Source organism: Stigmatopora nigra, chromosome 3 (assembly GCF_051989575.1).
Source record: "Stigmatopora nigra isolate UIUO_SnigA chromosome 3, RoL_Snig_1.1, whole genome shotgun sequence".
NCBI classification, from domain to species: Eukaryota; Metazoa; Chordata; class Actinopteri; order Syngnathiformes; family Syngnathidae; genus Stigmatopora; species Stigmatopora nigra.
In genome coordinates, this window is record NC_135510.1 from 2,746,078 (window position 1) to 2,764,000 (window position 17,923).

General features: G+C 36.1%; 1 protein-coding gene across 2 annotated transcripts in view; it reads left to right on the plus strand.

The window, feature by feature from the left end:
* Window positions 1-10,980, plus strand: part of arnt2 (aryl-hydrocarbon receptor nuclear translocator 2) — a 58,124-nt gene extending 47,144 nt beyond the window's left edge. For both annotated transcript variants that reach the window (XM_077713475.1, XM_077713474.1), the window contains exons 14-19: window positions 80-203; window positions 792-894; window positions 971-1,109; window positions 3,869-4,019; window positions 8,975-9,120; window positions 9,234-10,980. In XM_077713475.1, coding sequence (XP_077569601.1) covers window positions 80-203; window positions 792-894; window positions 971-1,109; window positions 3,869-4,019; window positions 8,975-9,120; window positions 9,234-9,332 — 762 coding nt within the window. In that variant the 3' untranslated portion in view covers window positions 9,333-10,980. The remainder of the gene's footprint in view (window positions 1-79; window positions 204-791; window positions 895-970; window positions 1,110-3,868; window positions 4,020-8,974; window positions 9,121-9,233) is intronic.
* Window positions 10,981-17,923: the final 6,943 nt, after the last annotated feature.

Below are 17,923 nucleotides of genomic sequence, written 5' to 3' on the forward strand. Positions count from 1 at the left end.
GCATTTATTGCACAAAAATCTATGGATATGAAAGTGATATCTTAATTTAAAGTTAAAATCTTATCACTCCTAATGCCAGGTGCCTGTGGCTAATGTGAGCAGTGGGGTGCATGAGGCAGCGAAGACCATCGAAAAGCCAGATGCCCTTTTCTCCCCGGAGAGAGATCCACGCTTCGCTGAGATGTACACCAGCATCTCTGGCTGTATGACTACACAAACAGATAAAAACTTATGTCATTTGATGTTTACTTTTCAGCCATTCTGTTCCTAGTTAACATGTAATTAGGGCTCAAATCATAAAATGTTCTACTTCGTTGTAAAAAGGCGGCCCAGTGGGGCGAGTGGTTAATGCATGGGCTACACAGCTCTTGGTACCTGGGTTCAAATCCAGGTCACGTCCACCTGTGAGTAGTTTGTTGCATGTTCACTCCAGGCCTGCGTGGGTTCCCTCCGGGTACCCCGTTTTCCTCCCACATTCCTAAAACATGCAGGGTAGGCTGATTGGACACTCTAAATTGCCCCAGGTATGGGTGTGAGTGCATGGTTATCCGTCTCCTTGTGCTGTGCAATCGGCTGGCCACCACCTCTGGCCCGGAGTCAGCTGGGATAGGCCCCAGCCACCCTAGTGAGGATAAAGCAATTCAGAAAATGAAATGAGATTAGATGAGACATTCATAAAAGAAAACTGCAATTTCTTCTTCTCCAACTTTATGCCTTCTCCCTATAGTCGCCATTGTTTGTTTCTTCCTGGTTATTAACTAAATCTTGTGTTTGTCTCTGTGTCTGATTAGCGGGTGATAAGAAGATGATGGTTCCCTCTTCTACACCAGGAGGCCAGCAGCTCTACTCCCAGAGTTCTCCATTCCAGCAGGGACACGTTGGAAAAAGCTTTAGGTGGATGTCATTGATGTTGCGGTGACTTGCTTTCCCACTTCTTATATTAGACATATAATTACATTTCTGTTTCCAGTTCCTCTGTGATCCATGTCCCAGGTGTAAATGACATTCAGCCATCAAGTTCATCCAATCCGAATCTAGCTCAGATATCAAGACAACTTAACCCAGGACAAGTTGCTTGGTCAGGAAATCGACCCCCCTTCTCGGGCCAGGTAAAACACCTGCATAAAAAAACGTAAATTAAATGTTGGCGTCCCAGAGATGAGTGCTTAGCGCGTTGGCCTCATACTTTTGGTGTCAGGGTTCAGTACCACATCGGTCCTCACTGGGTGGAGTTTCCATGTTCTTCTCGGGCTTGCGTGTGTTTTCTCAGGGTACTGTCATCCTTCATCACTTCACCATTTCACCATTTGTGGATTCAGTGGATCGCAGTTTTAAGTATCCAAATCAAAATTCCCACCCAAACTCATGAGGGGAAGACACAAAATGAAAATGGCGGAAGTCAGGGCACCATCACCCAACTCAAAGCCGAAGAAATATCCGGAAGAATGACGCAAAGAATACTATAAAAGGCAGAGAAGAACGATGTCTTGCCTTTTCCTGTTTTGTTCGGATTGGATTTCACATCACGTACATCACCTCGTGGATGAAGACGTCTTGGCTTTTACTCTTTTGTTCGGATTAGCTTTTGCATGGTGCACATCACCTCGTAGAGGAAGACCACGTCACCTGATCGACTTTATCAGTTCCTGGCAAAGTACCCTCTCACGCTACCTCCTTGTTTGCCTCACCTGATTTGCGACCTCTTGTTTTGGTCTCAGGACCTTGGACCTCTGCCCATGATCGTAACAGTAAGTATGGGTGTGAAAACATTTATTTTGGTAGTAATAATAGGGGTGATCCTACTTCGCGCTCTTTCAATTATCGCAGCCATGTCTGGCCTACATTACAAATTTGATGGATTGGTGTACTCCAGTTTCCTCCCACACCTGAAATTTATGCAGAGTAGGCTGTTTGAACACTCTAAATTGCCCCTAGGTACGAGTGTTAGTGTGACTGCTTGTCCGTCTCCTTGTCCCCTGGGATTTTCAGGGGGGCTTGCGTGTACATACACATTCCCCTGATTTAGAGCTCTTGGCAGTTCGGTGCAGACACTTCTATCTACCTAGAGAGCTAACGATAATATGGTAATGGCTGTTTACATCCCACCAGATGCTAGCGTTAGCATGGCACTGAGCCTTCTGCTATCGACTGTAAACAAGCGCCTTGACCACCCCCGATGGTCTTTATTGTTGCCGGTGACTTGCTTATAGAGACACACCCCTCCTTCACCTTGCTGGATGCAATTATCTGCCTCTCCCTCACCCTCTTATAAACCCCACTCTGGAGTCTAACAAGGCCACAAATAAAGAGAATAAAATCATGACCTTAGGATGCTTTTTCTCAGCTGCAGGACTGTTTTTCCTGCACCATTTGGGAATTTTTTGAGCACCACAACCTACAGGATTACACGGACACTGTACTTTCCAATCACAATAATGTGTCTGTTAACGCAGATACCTGACTAGCAGAGGAACTGAACCATTTGCCCGCTTTGAGATTGACAAATCGGATTCAGTCTCAACACATCCACCCCCACCTGAGAATATCTATCGATCGATCGATCGTTCTATCTATATCTATATATCTATCTATATATATATATATATATATATATATATATATATATATATATATATATATATATATATATATATATATATGTATGTATGTATGTATGTATGTGTATATATATATATATATATATATATATATATATATGTATGTATGTATGTATGTATGTGTATATATATATATATATATATATATATATATATATATATATATATATATATATATATATATATATATATATATATATATATATATATATATATATATATATATATATATATATATATATATATATATATATATATATATATATATATATATATATATATATATATATATATATATATATATATATATATATATATATATATATATATATATATATATATATATATATATATATATATATATATATATATGCATACATATATATATATGCATACATATATATGTTACTTTTCCTTAAAAAAAACCCTATAATACAAGTTAGGGTTAATGAGTTTCCAGCAAAAGAATTGAGTCATTGCAGTGAGATAATTTAGAGGAAAGAGGGCTGATGTTCTCAACCTCTGAACAGATGGTAGAATCATGTTCACGTTAAGAACCTGACCACATTTTTTAGGCATTTTTTGGCCTTTGGAGTAAAATGTTGTTCCAACAACAATATAAATCTTTCGGAACAGGATGAGGGACCCATCTGCGAGGGCAAATAAACTTAACATATTGTTCAGATTTTCAGGCTTGTTTGGTTAGGTTTCATTGGAATGAAAGTTGAATGGGCATTGGATAAAATTAATTCAAGTCAGAGCTCTCATTGTACAAAAGAAAAAAAGTTTCATTTTGTTGGACATTTATGCAGCCATTTGTTTTGCGCCTTCACACATACAAGTGAAAATTTCTAGCATTGACATCTTTCTGACCTATTTTGATTTAAAAATGTTTAATTTATTTTATAAGGGACAGCACATATTAATGTCATACGGCAGCATGTCTTGGACACTGGTAAAGAGAGGGAAGGGCGAAGCTGTCAACCAAACCCATGGTGGTTAGTTGGCTCCGATGAGTTTGAATTTGATTTATTTAAGGAACAATACATATTAATGAACATATATATATCCAAACAATTTCAATCTTGTTCAGGTTGAAAATGAAATCAATAACGATGAGACATACTCACACACAAGTAGTACAGTTCTATTCAAAGTTGTGACCACAATTTTGTTCGTCTAACAGCCAGGCTTTGGTTTCAGCATTTTTTAATCAAATATATAACAAGTATCTACATTATACATTACAGTCCAGTAAAGCGCAGTCCAGTCCTTTTGGTATTGGCAGTGGCCACAGCTACCAAACTGAGCCGGCCTCCTACAGTCCCCTCTCATCTCCAGCCACATCATCACCCAGCAGCAACGCGTACTCAGGACTGACAACCCGCAGCACAGCTTTTGGTGAGTTTTTAGCAGTACATTTGATCATTAATTTGCTAAAAAGACATTTTTAAAAATGATTTTTAAAGAGTCGGTTGTACTTTATTTAGCCATTTTACAATGTACACACATTTTTTTATCAATCATCACCCACAAATCCGCCAGATTAAACATGCACGCTACACCCACGCGCTAAAAACACGTTTTTAAAAAGGCAAATCAAAAGTTACAGCGAGCCATCCGGTCTCTTAACATACACCTCACGTAGCCAATCTCTCATGTTCTCCTCGTCCATCCAACCCTTTTGGTTTGCTTTCACGATGACGCCGGCCGGAAACTTCTTTCGCTTAAAAATGTCTTTCGCTTAAAAATCACCATAGGTGGTAGGTTCTGTCCATTAGCATGGCAACCAAGAACGACAGTAAACACGTCTTCTTAAACTCACCCCTCCGCATGCCTGACTCCACCCACATCCCTCTTTTCTCTAAATAAGAAGCGTGGACGGCCGGAAGTGTTCTCAGTCAGGCTTTGGAGCGAGCTCGGAGCATACACACAGCACTCCACATTATAAGGCGCCCTGTCTATTTTGGAGGAAATTCAAGACTTTTTAATGCGCCTTATAGTCGTGAAAATACGGTAAATACATATGTAGCAACAATTTTACCTTGAGTTATAGAAGCTTTATATTTAATAAAAGACTTGGCCGTGTATTTAGGGGGTACTTTACCGATTTTGATAGATTGGACTTTGCTGTACCACAACCCAGTCATTTTATTTGTAAAATTAACCGAAAAACAGAAACAAAAATAGAGACTGTTGTAATCACATTTCCTTGTGAGCCACAATATTACAGTACTACTACCGAGTGATGTAATGAATTAACAGGATCTTTGCGTATGTTCTCTTCCTTTTACTTCCATTTTTGCGGCTGCCAGCATTTTAGTTTATCTTCTTGTTTTGTCTTCAATAAATTCAATAGTTTTTAAACAACTTGTTTTTTTTATGTGTTGTTTGGTCAATTGGAACAACACGAACAGTATTGATAAAAGCATCTATATTTTCCCGTCCAACCCAGCGATGAACTTGACTGGAGAAGTCGAGTACAGCCAGTCAGTAGCCCATTCTGTTGTTTCAATACAAATATTATTCTTAAGACTGCTTGCTCCAATTGACAAATGGCATGTGACAAATAGCTTGGAGGTTGTTTTTTTATAGCTAAAATGCAGTAAAATATACCGATGTTGGATGGTTAGCATTTGGGTTTGCTGCCCTTGTCAATGGCGTGGTTCATTAATAATTACCCTTTGTAATAATCAATAACTGCAGGCAGACATCTTATTCAATTATTGACATTTAATTAAATAGATTGGATCACGGATAAAAACCTTAAGGGGAGGTACATCAAGCAACAAGGATTCCCCTTCATTTCGAAGCATCTCCTCGAATAGCCATTTTTGTATGACTTTAAGGCATTTGGATAAAAACAATCACTCCTTCATTTGACCTAACAATCATATAACAATTACATAAAGAAGCCCAAAGTGTGTCACACTATACGAGTGTTATGGAAGTTGCAGATATCCCGAGTCCTTGCTGCCTCCTGATCAACAGCCCTCAGAGCCCGATACTGGGTTAGATGTAGCATAAACAATCCTTGGATAAAAAGTCCACGTGAGAGTGGACCAGGCGGCTGTTTATGACCTCGAGCCGAACAATAGAAAGAATGATTTAACAAAGAAATGAATTACTACACATATATGTATAATAGTAATACAGAATAAACCCAACAGCGTGATAAATTAAAAAAAAAAAAAAGGGTTGTAGTCCATGATAAAACTGATAAGAACGTGACTATATAATCTATTGTTACTTTAGTACAGTGCTTTTCAACTATTTTCTGTCAGGGGTGGCCTGGAAGAAATACTGTATTTTCTCGCATAAGCAGCTTCCGCCTATAAGCCGCACATTCAAAATTGCCTTAAAATCGTTGACTTTTACCATATCTCGCTTATAAGACGCCCCCTAATTCACAATTTTCACCTCCATATTCATGGTTTTAATAGGTAGAACAAATGTGTTACTTTGAAGGGAAAATCTTAAGAAAAATCATCGCACTTGGTATTTCTAAGTTTGTATGAATTGAAAGGATCGTATGCTGGATCGCACATTATTTTAGTCATTATCAAAAGGAAGTCAATATGCCTGTCTTTGTAAATGCAAAATATCAAATTATTTAATTAGAAAAAAAGAAATGAGTTTATCACGACGAGAACCTGATGCTTTTTAATGACAAATTAAAATTTTCTAACCAGAAGTTTAAGATGTTGTGACGGCCATTTTGCTTCTAATGTCAAAATATTGCAATCCTTTCGACAATTCATATTTCGAACAAGACATAAAGAGAAAAAAATCAAACCGGAATTTTGTTTTATTTCATAATCATAAATGGACAATCATGTTCTTTCTGTGTTCCAAAAGGGTGTTTTCTGCACGTAGACAAATTAAATAAAGGAAGTCACGTAAGCAGTACAACCAAAGTGTGTCCATAGCGGTCTACTATTCACCAAGTCTCTGGGTGCAATAATAGCATCACATTACGCAGGTGTCAAGGCTGTTATTTTAATGATTGACCGCAAGACCTTCGATCAGCCTTAACAAATATTGGGAAGTGCTGGCATGGTATGACATATATCAAGACTACTTGCGTCTGGCCAAGCACGTTTAACTACGGTAAGATGGCGGCGCCCTGAGCGAGCAATGGCAGGCACAAGTACAAATTTTTGCGCTTATAAGTACTGTAGATTTCGTCATTTATTTTGCGACAAATACGGCTTATATGCGAGAAGATACGGTAAACATTTGGAAAAAAAACAGAAAAATAATATTTTCTCAAATTGACGATTCTTGCAAGTATTCAGGATTTTTTACTGAAAAAAAACTAAAGCATCTTATCTGTGATTGAATATGTATTGTGATTGGGGTGTAATGTCTTTTATGACATAATAATGTTTGGGCTTGGACCTTGACGCAGGAAACAGCGGTCTTTGCTCTGCTCCCACCGAAATAACAGTAAAGCCATGCGCTACATACATCATCATATTTCCTTCTTTTGGCTGACTTACCGTATTTACTCGCATATAAGCCGCTTTTGTCGGACAAACAAATGATGATTGAATCGAGGGTACGGCTTATATGCGCATAAAAACACAGACATCGTCATTACGATATGACGTCACGGTGCCAAGACATTGATTTCCAAATACAGAAAAGACAAACAGATAAAGCGCTAAACGAAATTTATTTTGACGTATATAAATGAAATTCATGAAAAAAAACGTATCTTGCATGAAACGCAAAATGTTCCTTTCACTGCTGGCTCGAGCACCGCCATTTTTGCCAGGTCAGGGCGCGGCCATCTTAGCGAGGTCGTGGCGCGGCCATCTTAATGAGGTCGGGGCAAAGCCATTTTAACAAGGTTGAGGCGCTGCCGTCTACATTTTTTTTTCGCCAGAGACGAGTAGCCTTGATTTTGAAATAAAACTAAATTCTACCTTGATTTTTTTTCGTTTTATTTCTTGTTCAAAAGTGATAACTGTTGGAGTTAAAATAACCATCGAAAGAATTGATTTCTCATCAAGAGACACTTGTTTCTATTTTTCAAATTTAATAATTTCATATTTTGCATTTTAAATGACTGGTATATTAACCTCCTTATTCTATTATGCTTTTGATTCATACAGTATTTCAGAAATACCATGTGTGATGAATTTTATTAAGAAAAGTAACACATTTGTACTCCCTATTAAAACCATGAACACAGAGGTGAAAATTGTGAATCAGGGTGTGGCTTATACGCATAAGTGGCTTATATGCAAGTAAATATGGTACATCTGACTCACTGTCTGCTGTATTGTAACTTGTCCCCTGACCGGATCACCACCGCCGGAACACCACCGCCGGATCACCATTTTCCAGCTGCCTGCACATTCCGAAAAGGTGCTGCCTGCACGTGTTTCCAAGTCTTGGATGCAATATTAGCATGAGATACACATTACGCAGGTATCAAGGCTGATATTTTGATGATTGACCGCAAGACCTCCGATCAGCCTGAACAAATATTGGGATGTCCTAACATGGTAACACTACAAACACATGTATCAAGCCTACTTGCATCTAGCCAGTCAGTGTGTTTAACTATCGGTAAAATAAGGATTTTCTTTTCCTTGAAGGACAAGGCTTTTTTTTTTCTTGAATTTCAATTATAGATGTCAAAATACATTTTGTTGAGCATTTTATCAGTTTATCTTCTCTCTATTTTTACAATAAACGAACATATCGGCCTCATTGTCTTGTGTTATGGCATTTAGCCTTTGTCACCTTGCAGATTCGGGCATGTCAAGTCTCATTTGTGCACATATTAGCCGTACCCTTGATTTAGTCTTTTTTTGTTACAAATACGGCTTATCTGCGAGAAAATACAGTAGTTTGCGGCTGTTAAGTGTTAAGCGAGATAAATTGATCGGATGTGTTGCAGTTGTGTCACTCAGCAATACGGGTGTGTGTTTGTTTTCTTGCATTAAAATGAAATTACAGTCATTTCCAAGAAGTCCATGTGGGTGGGAATGTGTGCCATTCTATTTTGGGACAAAAGACAAGTCACAGTACCCTTGTTTAGCCTTGGAAATTTCAGACAGTCAGGGGTGTATTGTAAATAAATACTTAACACCAACTAACACTTATGAGGAGGTATGATATGATTTACCTTGACTAATAGCTACAATATCTGGAATTTAATTCGAATCACATTTCTGCTAGCAGATATTATGGTGGTACTATAACACTTCCAGATCAAGATTTTTTTATGCACATCGCTACTAAAAGATGTTAAACCTCTCACCTGTAGCATGTAATAAATAAAGCAATGTTAACACCATAGTTCTATACTTCTGACAGCATGTGTGACTGTGTTATTCCAGATGTATCAGGGGAGAGCAGCCAGAGCGGAGGTCAGTTCCAAGGTCGACCAAGTGAAGTCTGGTCCCAGTGGCAGAACCAGCATCACTCCCAGCAGGCTGGGGAGCAACATACGCACTCCAACCCTAGCCAGACTGAAGTCTTTCAGGTAAAAACACAAACACATCTGTCACTGGTGTTGCCAGTGGAAGGACCTAACAGAACACTGAAGTTTGATAAAAGCTTTGTCTTTTACCTCAAACCTCTCTCTTGAACGTGCAGGACATGTTACCCATGGCGGGAGATCCCACTCAAGGAACAGCCAACTACAACATTGAGGACTTTGCTGACCTTGGGATGTTTCCAACATTCTCCGAATAAACCTGCAATCTCTTGTCACTCTTCTTTTTCACTGAAGAAATTTGATGGATTTCCCTTTTTTTACCTCTGAGTTTGTGTCTCATTTGGAAACATAGCTGAGACACCAGCTAACAACTGATGTGGAGCTCATTGAATGTCAGTGTGCACACGTCAAGCACACCTTCAGATATATACAGTGCAATCATGTTTGGACTTAATGGTCTGCAGTACTGTATGTATCTGTGAATATACCTCATCAATAACAGAATAGTCCTGCAGTCAGATAGACGTGACGTAACCTGAGTCAACTTGGAAAGTGTCTTTGTCTGTCCCTAATTGGACACTATCTCTCCAGATTAATGCAACTGAAGTCCGCTGAGACCATCCTGTACAAATGGCATTTCCAGATTCGATCAGCCGGACAACCATCCTCAAACTCACACCTATGGGCCATTAATATGTTCAACCAGCCCACCATGTATGTTTTTGAACTGTGGGAGAAAACCGGAGTACCCGGACAAAGCCCACCCAAGCCCGGGAAACCTCGGGACCGACTTGTGATCGAACCTTTGAGCCCAGAACAGTGATGCCGAAGCGCTTGTCACTCGCCCACCGGGCCGCCTCAATGACTTATTAAGTTTCACATTTTACATCCACTGCATTTTAGGGTCAGCATTGTCGAAAAAGGACATGACTAGTTGATAATTTATACATTTCTAAATGGAGGTGACAGTCCAAATTCTGGATTTTTTGTGCATGCTGCATTTCAATGTGTGACAGCATCAGTTCAATCAGCCGTTTCTAGTTTAGAAAACTTAATTCAGGAAATGTTCCATTTTCTCTGGTAATTCCAATGTCATGCATTAGTGGACGGAGTTAAGGCGATGAGGTCGATGTGAACTTTGAAAAAGTACATTCTCATCCGCCTCGTAAAGCCTCTGACACACCATCATTACCTTTAGTCCAGATAGAAGCAGGAGTAAAGCTGCTCATTCTCATTAACTCATTTACCATAATTTTTAAAATTCAGCAGTGTGTAGTGCTATTCATAATCCCCGTAAAAAATAGATAAATAAATAAATAAACATTAAAAAAAGAGGTGATAGAATGATTTTTTAATGTAAATTTAACAACCGATTTAAAAGGAAAAGCTATGTCAGGCAGTTACTCAGCTAAGGCATAAAGTGCACTTCATAACTGCTAATCTCACCAGCCTGCTTCACGAGGGAAAACCGCAATACAGTCCGAGCAATTGCAGTGTTCAGTAGTGTACTTGTATTTCATCTTTCACTACTTACTTCATTTATAATCTCTTTAGGGTACTAATACTTAATATCAGTTCTTTGTGGGGCGTAAGCTTTTAAAAGATGGTTTTTATAACGTCTGACAGATAAAAGGCAGAACATGCATCAGTCTTCAGCTGTGAAATCAACATATTTTTGTAAATGTGATTTTTGTCAATTGGTGTTATTTTCACACTTGATTGTTTCTTGTGTTTAATGTTCATTCTTAATACTGTGTGCAATGTGAGTATACATATTTAACAATTGATATTTAGTCTGTTAAATGTACATTGTGTTCTAGATCTGTATAAATTGTTTAAATGTGCCCTATTATTTTGTGTAACACTTTGTGAATGGTGACAATAAATTCAATAAGTATAACAAAACCTTTGATGTTTGTTCACGTCGCAGATTAAATTGGTTTGATTGTAGCAGTGATATGCATTTTAAAATTGGGTTAAGAATAAAGATTTGAAAATCCTATATTAACAACTAGTTAAAAGGTGTGGGCTTGTATTGCAATAGTGATTTTGATTTACAAATGCATATCTTTCTGTGTACATATTTGTGTTGGAATCATTTCTTAGCTGGTCAGACTAAATATACAGTTCACTGTAAAATGCCTTTAATTTACTAAATTTTTTGAATCTTTGACCTTTTAGCCATAACCGTAGAGATATATTTATTTATTTATTTATATATATATATATATTTATATATATATATATATATATATATATATATATATATATATATATATATATATATATATATATATATATATATATATATATATATATATATATATATATATATATATATATATATATATATATATATATATATATATATATATATATATATATATATATATAAATATATATATATATATATATATATATATATATATATATATATATATATATATATATATATATATATATATATATATATATATATATATATATATATATATATATATATATATATATATATATATATATATATATATATATATATATATATATATATATATATATATATATATATATATATATATATATATATATATTTATATATATATTTATATATATATATATATATATATATTTTTATATATATATTTATATATATATATATATATATATTTTTATATTTATATTTATATTTATATATATATATATATATATATATATATATATATATATATATATATATATATATATATATATATATATATATATATATATATATATATATATATATATATATATATATATATATATATATATATATATATATATATATATTATATATATATATATATATATATATATATATATATATATATATATATATATATATATATATATATATTTATATATATACACACTTATTAAGTTGAAAAGCAAAGTGAAGGGCCGTTAAGTTGTTAATTTACAGCAACCAGCTTGTTCGTTGAAGTAAACAAAATTCTTAAACCAAAGGAATAGCAGTGAGTGATCACGGTGAAAGACATCAAAACTGTTTTGACTGCGAGTGGCTCGTAGCAATCATTTGATCATTCAAAATGGATTGGACATCCAAGACGGTAATCACAGCCAACCCTGTCTTTTGGTGAGGTCACAAAACCTATAATCCTGGTGTACGCTTTTTATGCAATATAGGAAAATGTTGCATAAATGGCACATGGTTAATCATTTGTAAATAGATATTTTGGCCATCAAATTGATTTTGTGCTTTTTAGGCCACTAAAGCTATTGTTTTGATAAAACTATACATTTTTAAAATATGATTTCATCAATTTTCTCCTTCACAATGGTCAGCTCAGTTATTCTACCAATACTTAATGTTCTCTGCTCTCTAGTACTAAAAATATTCAGTGTACTGCTGCAAGGTGGTGAATGTGTTGAGACTAAATCTGATTTGTCAGTCTCAAAGTGGGCAAAGAAATAGCCCAGTTCCTCTGATAGTAAGGCATCTGCGTTATCAGAAATCAATTTTCCATGTATATGCTGCCTTGGCCTTTCTAGTGCCTCTCTTCAGGTCTGCTCTGGCAGCGATGTATTGTAACTTGTCCCCTGACCTGAAAGCGGTGTTGCGGCATTTGATGAGACCTCACTGGTCATGCAGGGTTTATGGTTAGAAAAAGCCTGGATACGTATATTAACAGGTACAGTGTCCATACAGTTTTTGATATAGAAAAGTACAGTGTCCGTGTAGTCTTGGAGGTTATGGTGTTCAAAACGTTCCCAAATGGTGCAGGAAAATCACTCCTGCAGCTGAAAAAAGGCATCCTCAGGTCATGTTTTTATTGTCTTTATTTGTGGCCTTGTTAGACTCCGGAGTGGGGTGTATGAGGGGGTGAGGGACAGGCAGAGATTGTTGGATCCAGCTTGGTGAGGGAGGGGTGTGTCTCTATAATCATGGATGGGTGACTTTATTCATATATGTTTAATATTAGAATAAACATGGTCTAGAGTTGCATCTCCTCTGGTGTAACACTTCACGTACTGGATAAACTTACGCACAACTGTCTTTAAACATGCTTGGTTGAGGTCACCGGCGACAATAAGGACTCCTTTGGGATGGTCGAGCTGCTGTTTGTTTACAGTTGCGAGCAGGAGGCTATTTAACTTCCTTATGATATTGACCCTAATAATGTGCTTTTGTTGAATAAAGTTATCCAATCTCAGAAAATACCATTTGCGATGCTTTTTCTTAAGATTTTTCTTTCAAAGTAACACATTGTACTCCCTATTAAAACCATGAATATGGAACTGAAAATCATGCGCGAGAAATTGTAAAATTCACAAATGTCAAGACAACTTTCAGGGTACAGCTTATACGCGCATGTGACTTATATGCGAGTAAATAAGGCAAATGTTAGTCATAGGCATATAAAGACTGAAATGTATGTCTAAATATAATCTCTATATTAAAAAAATATAAATACCTTAAGCACTCTACTCACAATGAAAATAGATCCTCTCCGCTTAATTAAAAAAAAAACTGGTTATTTGGAGCTTGTCTTTTTCATCAGATTAGACATTCATTGCATCATCAATGGAATCTTACAGAGGTGCCGGCATGTAGGCGAGATTTTCAGGAGGATCTGTGTAACCGCTGGATTTTTTTAATACAAATATGCTTCCGTACAAGGACATGATACTGTCAAGGCGATTGTCATATTTGCTGATGATCATGTTGTCATTAATTTCTGGGACATTTTGTTTCAAACTGTGAGCCAGATGGAAGTGTCTTGCGGATCTTTTCAAAATAAGACCATATTCTTCATTTGTATTGCCCTCTTTGTAAATTCCACTTTGCTTCTCTGTGCCGTCCAGCCGTATTACCTGCCTAGGGAGTTTTCTTTTTGGAAAGGAGCAACTGTGAAACATTTCTGAGGAATTCCACCATCAGCTCCGCGACCCCGAGACTCCTGGCGATTTAGTCTGTTGATCAAGTTCTATGTTTGGTTTAAGGAGATGGTGTCCACTGTAAGGTCGCCCGGCATTCACCTTTCTGAAAAAAATCCACCTTCACTGAGGCTCTTGGTCGTCTGGTGTGCGAGTTCTGTTTTCGGTTAAAGGCGACGGCGTCTGCCATGAAGTTGGCCGAGTTTTGCATTTCTGAAAAAAAAAATCACCTTCACGGAGGCTCCCTGATGTCTAGTTCACTGATCGAGCTTTATTTTCGGCTAAGGGCAACAGCGTCGCTGTAAGGTCGCACGGGGCTCTCATTTCTGAAAAAAAATCACTCTCACCGAGGCTCTGGCCATCCAGTCCACTAATAAAGCTCTACCTCTGGATAAAAGGGAAAGCCACCACAAGGTGCCCACCATTTTTTTTCTTCAGAGCTGAGTTAAGTGACACTCCTGACCTCCAACCTTTCTACTAGTGTCTTCTGCTTGAGAGTTTCAGCGTTAATTTTGACATTTTTGATTTGGAACTTGCGATCGAAAAATGGGAAGTACTGAAGGATTAGAGCAGTGGTCTCAAACCGGTCCTCAAAGGGCCGCAGTGGGTGCAGGTTTTCATTCCAACTCAACAAGGATACCTTTTGCAAGTGCAATCAGTTAATTAGAGTCAGGTGCTACTTATTTTAAAGACACCTGATTGGTTAAAATGTCGGCACTGGATTGGTTGGAACAAAAACCAGGACCCACTGCGGCCCTATGTGGAACCGGTTTGAGACCACTGGATTAGAGTATTATCATACTCGCTGCTATGGTTAGCTGTTAATGAGTATTTCATACATTTATTACTAAATACAGGTGTACCTAGGGGACAAATTTCAAGTGATTGCAGCATACATGACCAGTCAACATTATTTTGAAAAGCAGGAACCTCAATTTTCTACTGCAGGCAGTCAAAGAGTCTAAATTGAGAGCACCGTTGCTGATAGTAGCCTCTTATTACGCAAAAAATATTTTGAAGAATGGCTTGTGTACTTGGACAAAATCTCTATTTACACCACAAATCTTATGTGTTTGCTTCATTGACAAAGTGTCCAACATGTCATTCCCAGTGCTGGTGATGCTGTTGTTGTTTTTAGGCCACCCAGGCGCCTAGGGGTTACCCTCAGCCGCGTTAGAGCTGCCACTGGAACGCGGATTATTTCATCCGGGAGGGAAGGTGGTGGTGTGGGGCAGTCGAATATCTCCGGCTGGATGAAAAACGTAGGGTGCCATCTTCCTGGTTGGCAGCTCTGGGTCGTATTTGTTGGATTCGAAGGTCGCGAAGGGCGGCCTCTCAGGAGACACCACGTGAAGGTTCCAACTTTGTCTCCCTGCTGGTGATGCACGGTACAGAGAATGAAGTGATTGACTTCTCTCATGGCTTAACTAGGTACATGCTGCCCCCGTGCCACTGAGCCTGCCTGGGTGTAGGGAGGGGGGCACGATGACATTGAACTGTATGCGCTATACCTAGAGAGACTCAAACAGTTCTTTCCTTTGAGCTTCCCACATCATGAGCTGGCCAGCACAAACAGACTGGCGTTTAAGCCCAAAGTCCGTCTTTTCAGCTTCCAACGTCAACCCCAAACATTTGCTAGAGCTGTACCCAAAGAGTATACTTGACATTCCTGTAACGTTGGAGAAATATTAGGATTGGAATGAAAAATATGCTAGAAGAGGATGTGTCAAAGGGCAAATAAACAGTCAGGTTCGACTTACTTTTGAAACTCATCAAACCTAAGACTTTTGGCGCAATAAGAGCTTGGGCCCAGACTATCTGCTTCAGCTTGTCAGTCCATGTGCCACTTAAGATAAGTTTGCTTTCTTTCACCTTTGTTTTCAGCCCAAATTTCTTGCAATTTCGGAAAGCACTAAGAACACGTTCTTGATCTTTACTGCCGTCATTGTTTTGAAGAAAATTAAACTTCCATTTCCCTCTTCCGTGTCGTCCAGCCACCATCGCCGCCCAAAAGGCATTTTCACACAAGGGTGGCGTCGTTAGCCTGTTGCCCATATTTAAATGAAATCTCAACTTCTCCTTTACATTTTGCATTTCTGGAGAAAAAAACTCCACCAATTCTCCCGCCCACCAGAAAGGTCTATTTTCAGATAAAAATATGGCCACTGCCTGCTGCCCACCATTTTTTCCCCTCGTTGCTGAGTTGAGTGACAGTCGTCTGTCTTCCAACAATTTCTTATTGGGAAGCAAAGACAGTGAAGTGGCTCCCGCTTTCAAGTTTCCGCGTGGATTTTGACATTTTTATGAACTTTTTTTATACTTAAGAGTAAAAATCTGCAATGCATTGAAGCCATAAAAATTGAAGGCTTGAAGAAGGATAACATTATTATTCTGTGTAGGCTATACATGACATAACTATCACTCATTACTTTTCTACATGCAAATGTGGAATGTGAACAACCACAGCTGTTTGTTGCACACCAGACAGTTCAAAAGAGCTCTACGTTTTCTGGTATGCAGCTGCTTCAGCAGTTGATGACCAGCTGTCCTCCATTTAACCCTTTAACACCATTCAACTAACTAATTTGTTGCTAATAATGGCACTGGACGTCTAAGTCCTTTTCACTTCAGCACCTTCGAAGGCACTGAAAGATAGATATATATATAGATATAGTGAGTGAGTGGTTAGCGCGTCAGCCTCACAGTGGGGGACCTGGGTTCAAATCCACCTGTGTGGAGTTTGCATGTTCGCCCCGGGCCTGTGTTTTCTCTGGGCACTATGGTTTGTATGTATGTGTGTGTGTGTGTGTGTGTGTATGTGTGTGTGTATGTGTGTATGTGTGCATGTGTGCATGTGTGTATGTGTGTATGTGTGTATGTGTGTATGTGTGTGTGTAGTTGTGTGTAGGTGTGTGTGTAAGTGTGTGTATGTGTGTATATATATATATATATATATATATATATATATATATATATATATATATATATATATATATATATATATATATATATAATATGTATATGTATATGTATATGTATATATATATATATATATATATATATATATATATATATATATATATATATATATATATATATATATATATATATATATATATATATATATATATATATATATATATATATATATATATATATATATATATATATATATATATATATATATATATATATATATATATATATATATATATATATATATATATATATATATATATATATATATATATATATATATATATATATATATATATATATATATATATATATATATATATATATATATATATATATATATATATATATATATATATATATATATATATATATATATATATATATATATATATATATATATATATATATATATATATATATATATATATATATATATATATATATATATATATATATATATATATATATATATATATATATATATATATATATATATATATATATATATATATATATATATATATATATATATATATATATATATATATATATATATATATATATATATATATATATATATATATATATATATATATATATATATATATATATATATATATATATATATATATATATATATATATATATATATATATATATATATATATATATATATATATATATATATATATATATATATATATATATATATACATACATATAGTTCTTTCTCACAGTCAATCACCCTATAAAGAAATAACATTTAGATAAAAAAATAGATAATTAAAGTCCCCCAAACTGAGATTCATTTTGTCGTTTTTTAAAAAAAAAGCTCTTGACACAAAACAAGACATAAAACATTAATACAATAAAAGCTATTTTTGCGTTAAATGGGTGCACGTATATACATTCACAAGACACTCCAATACGC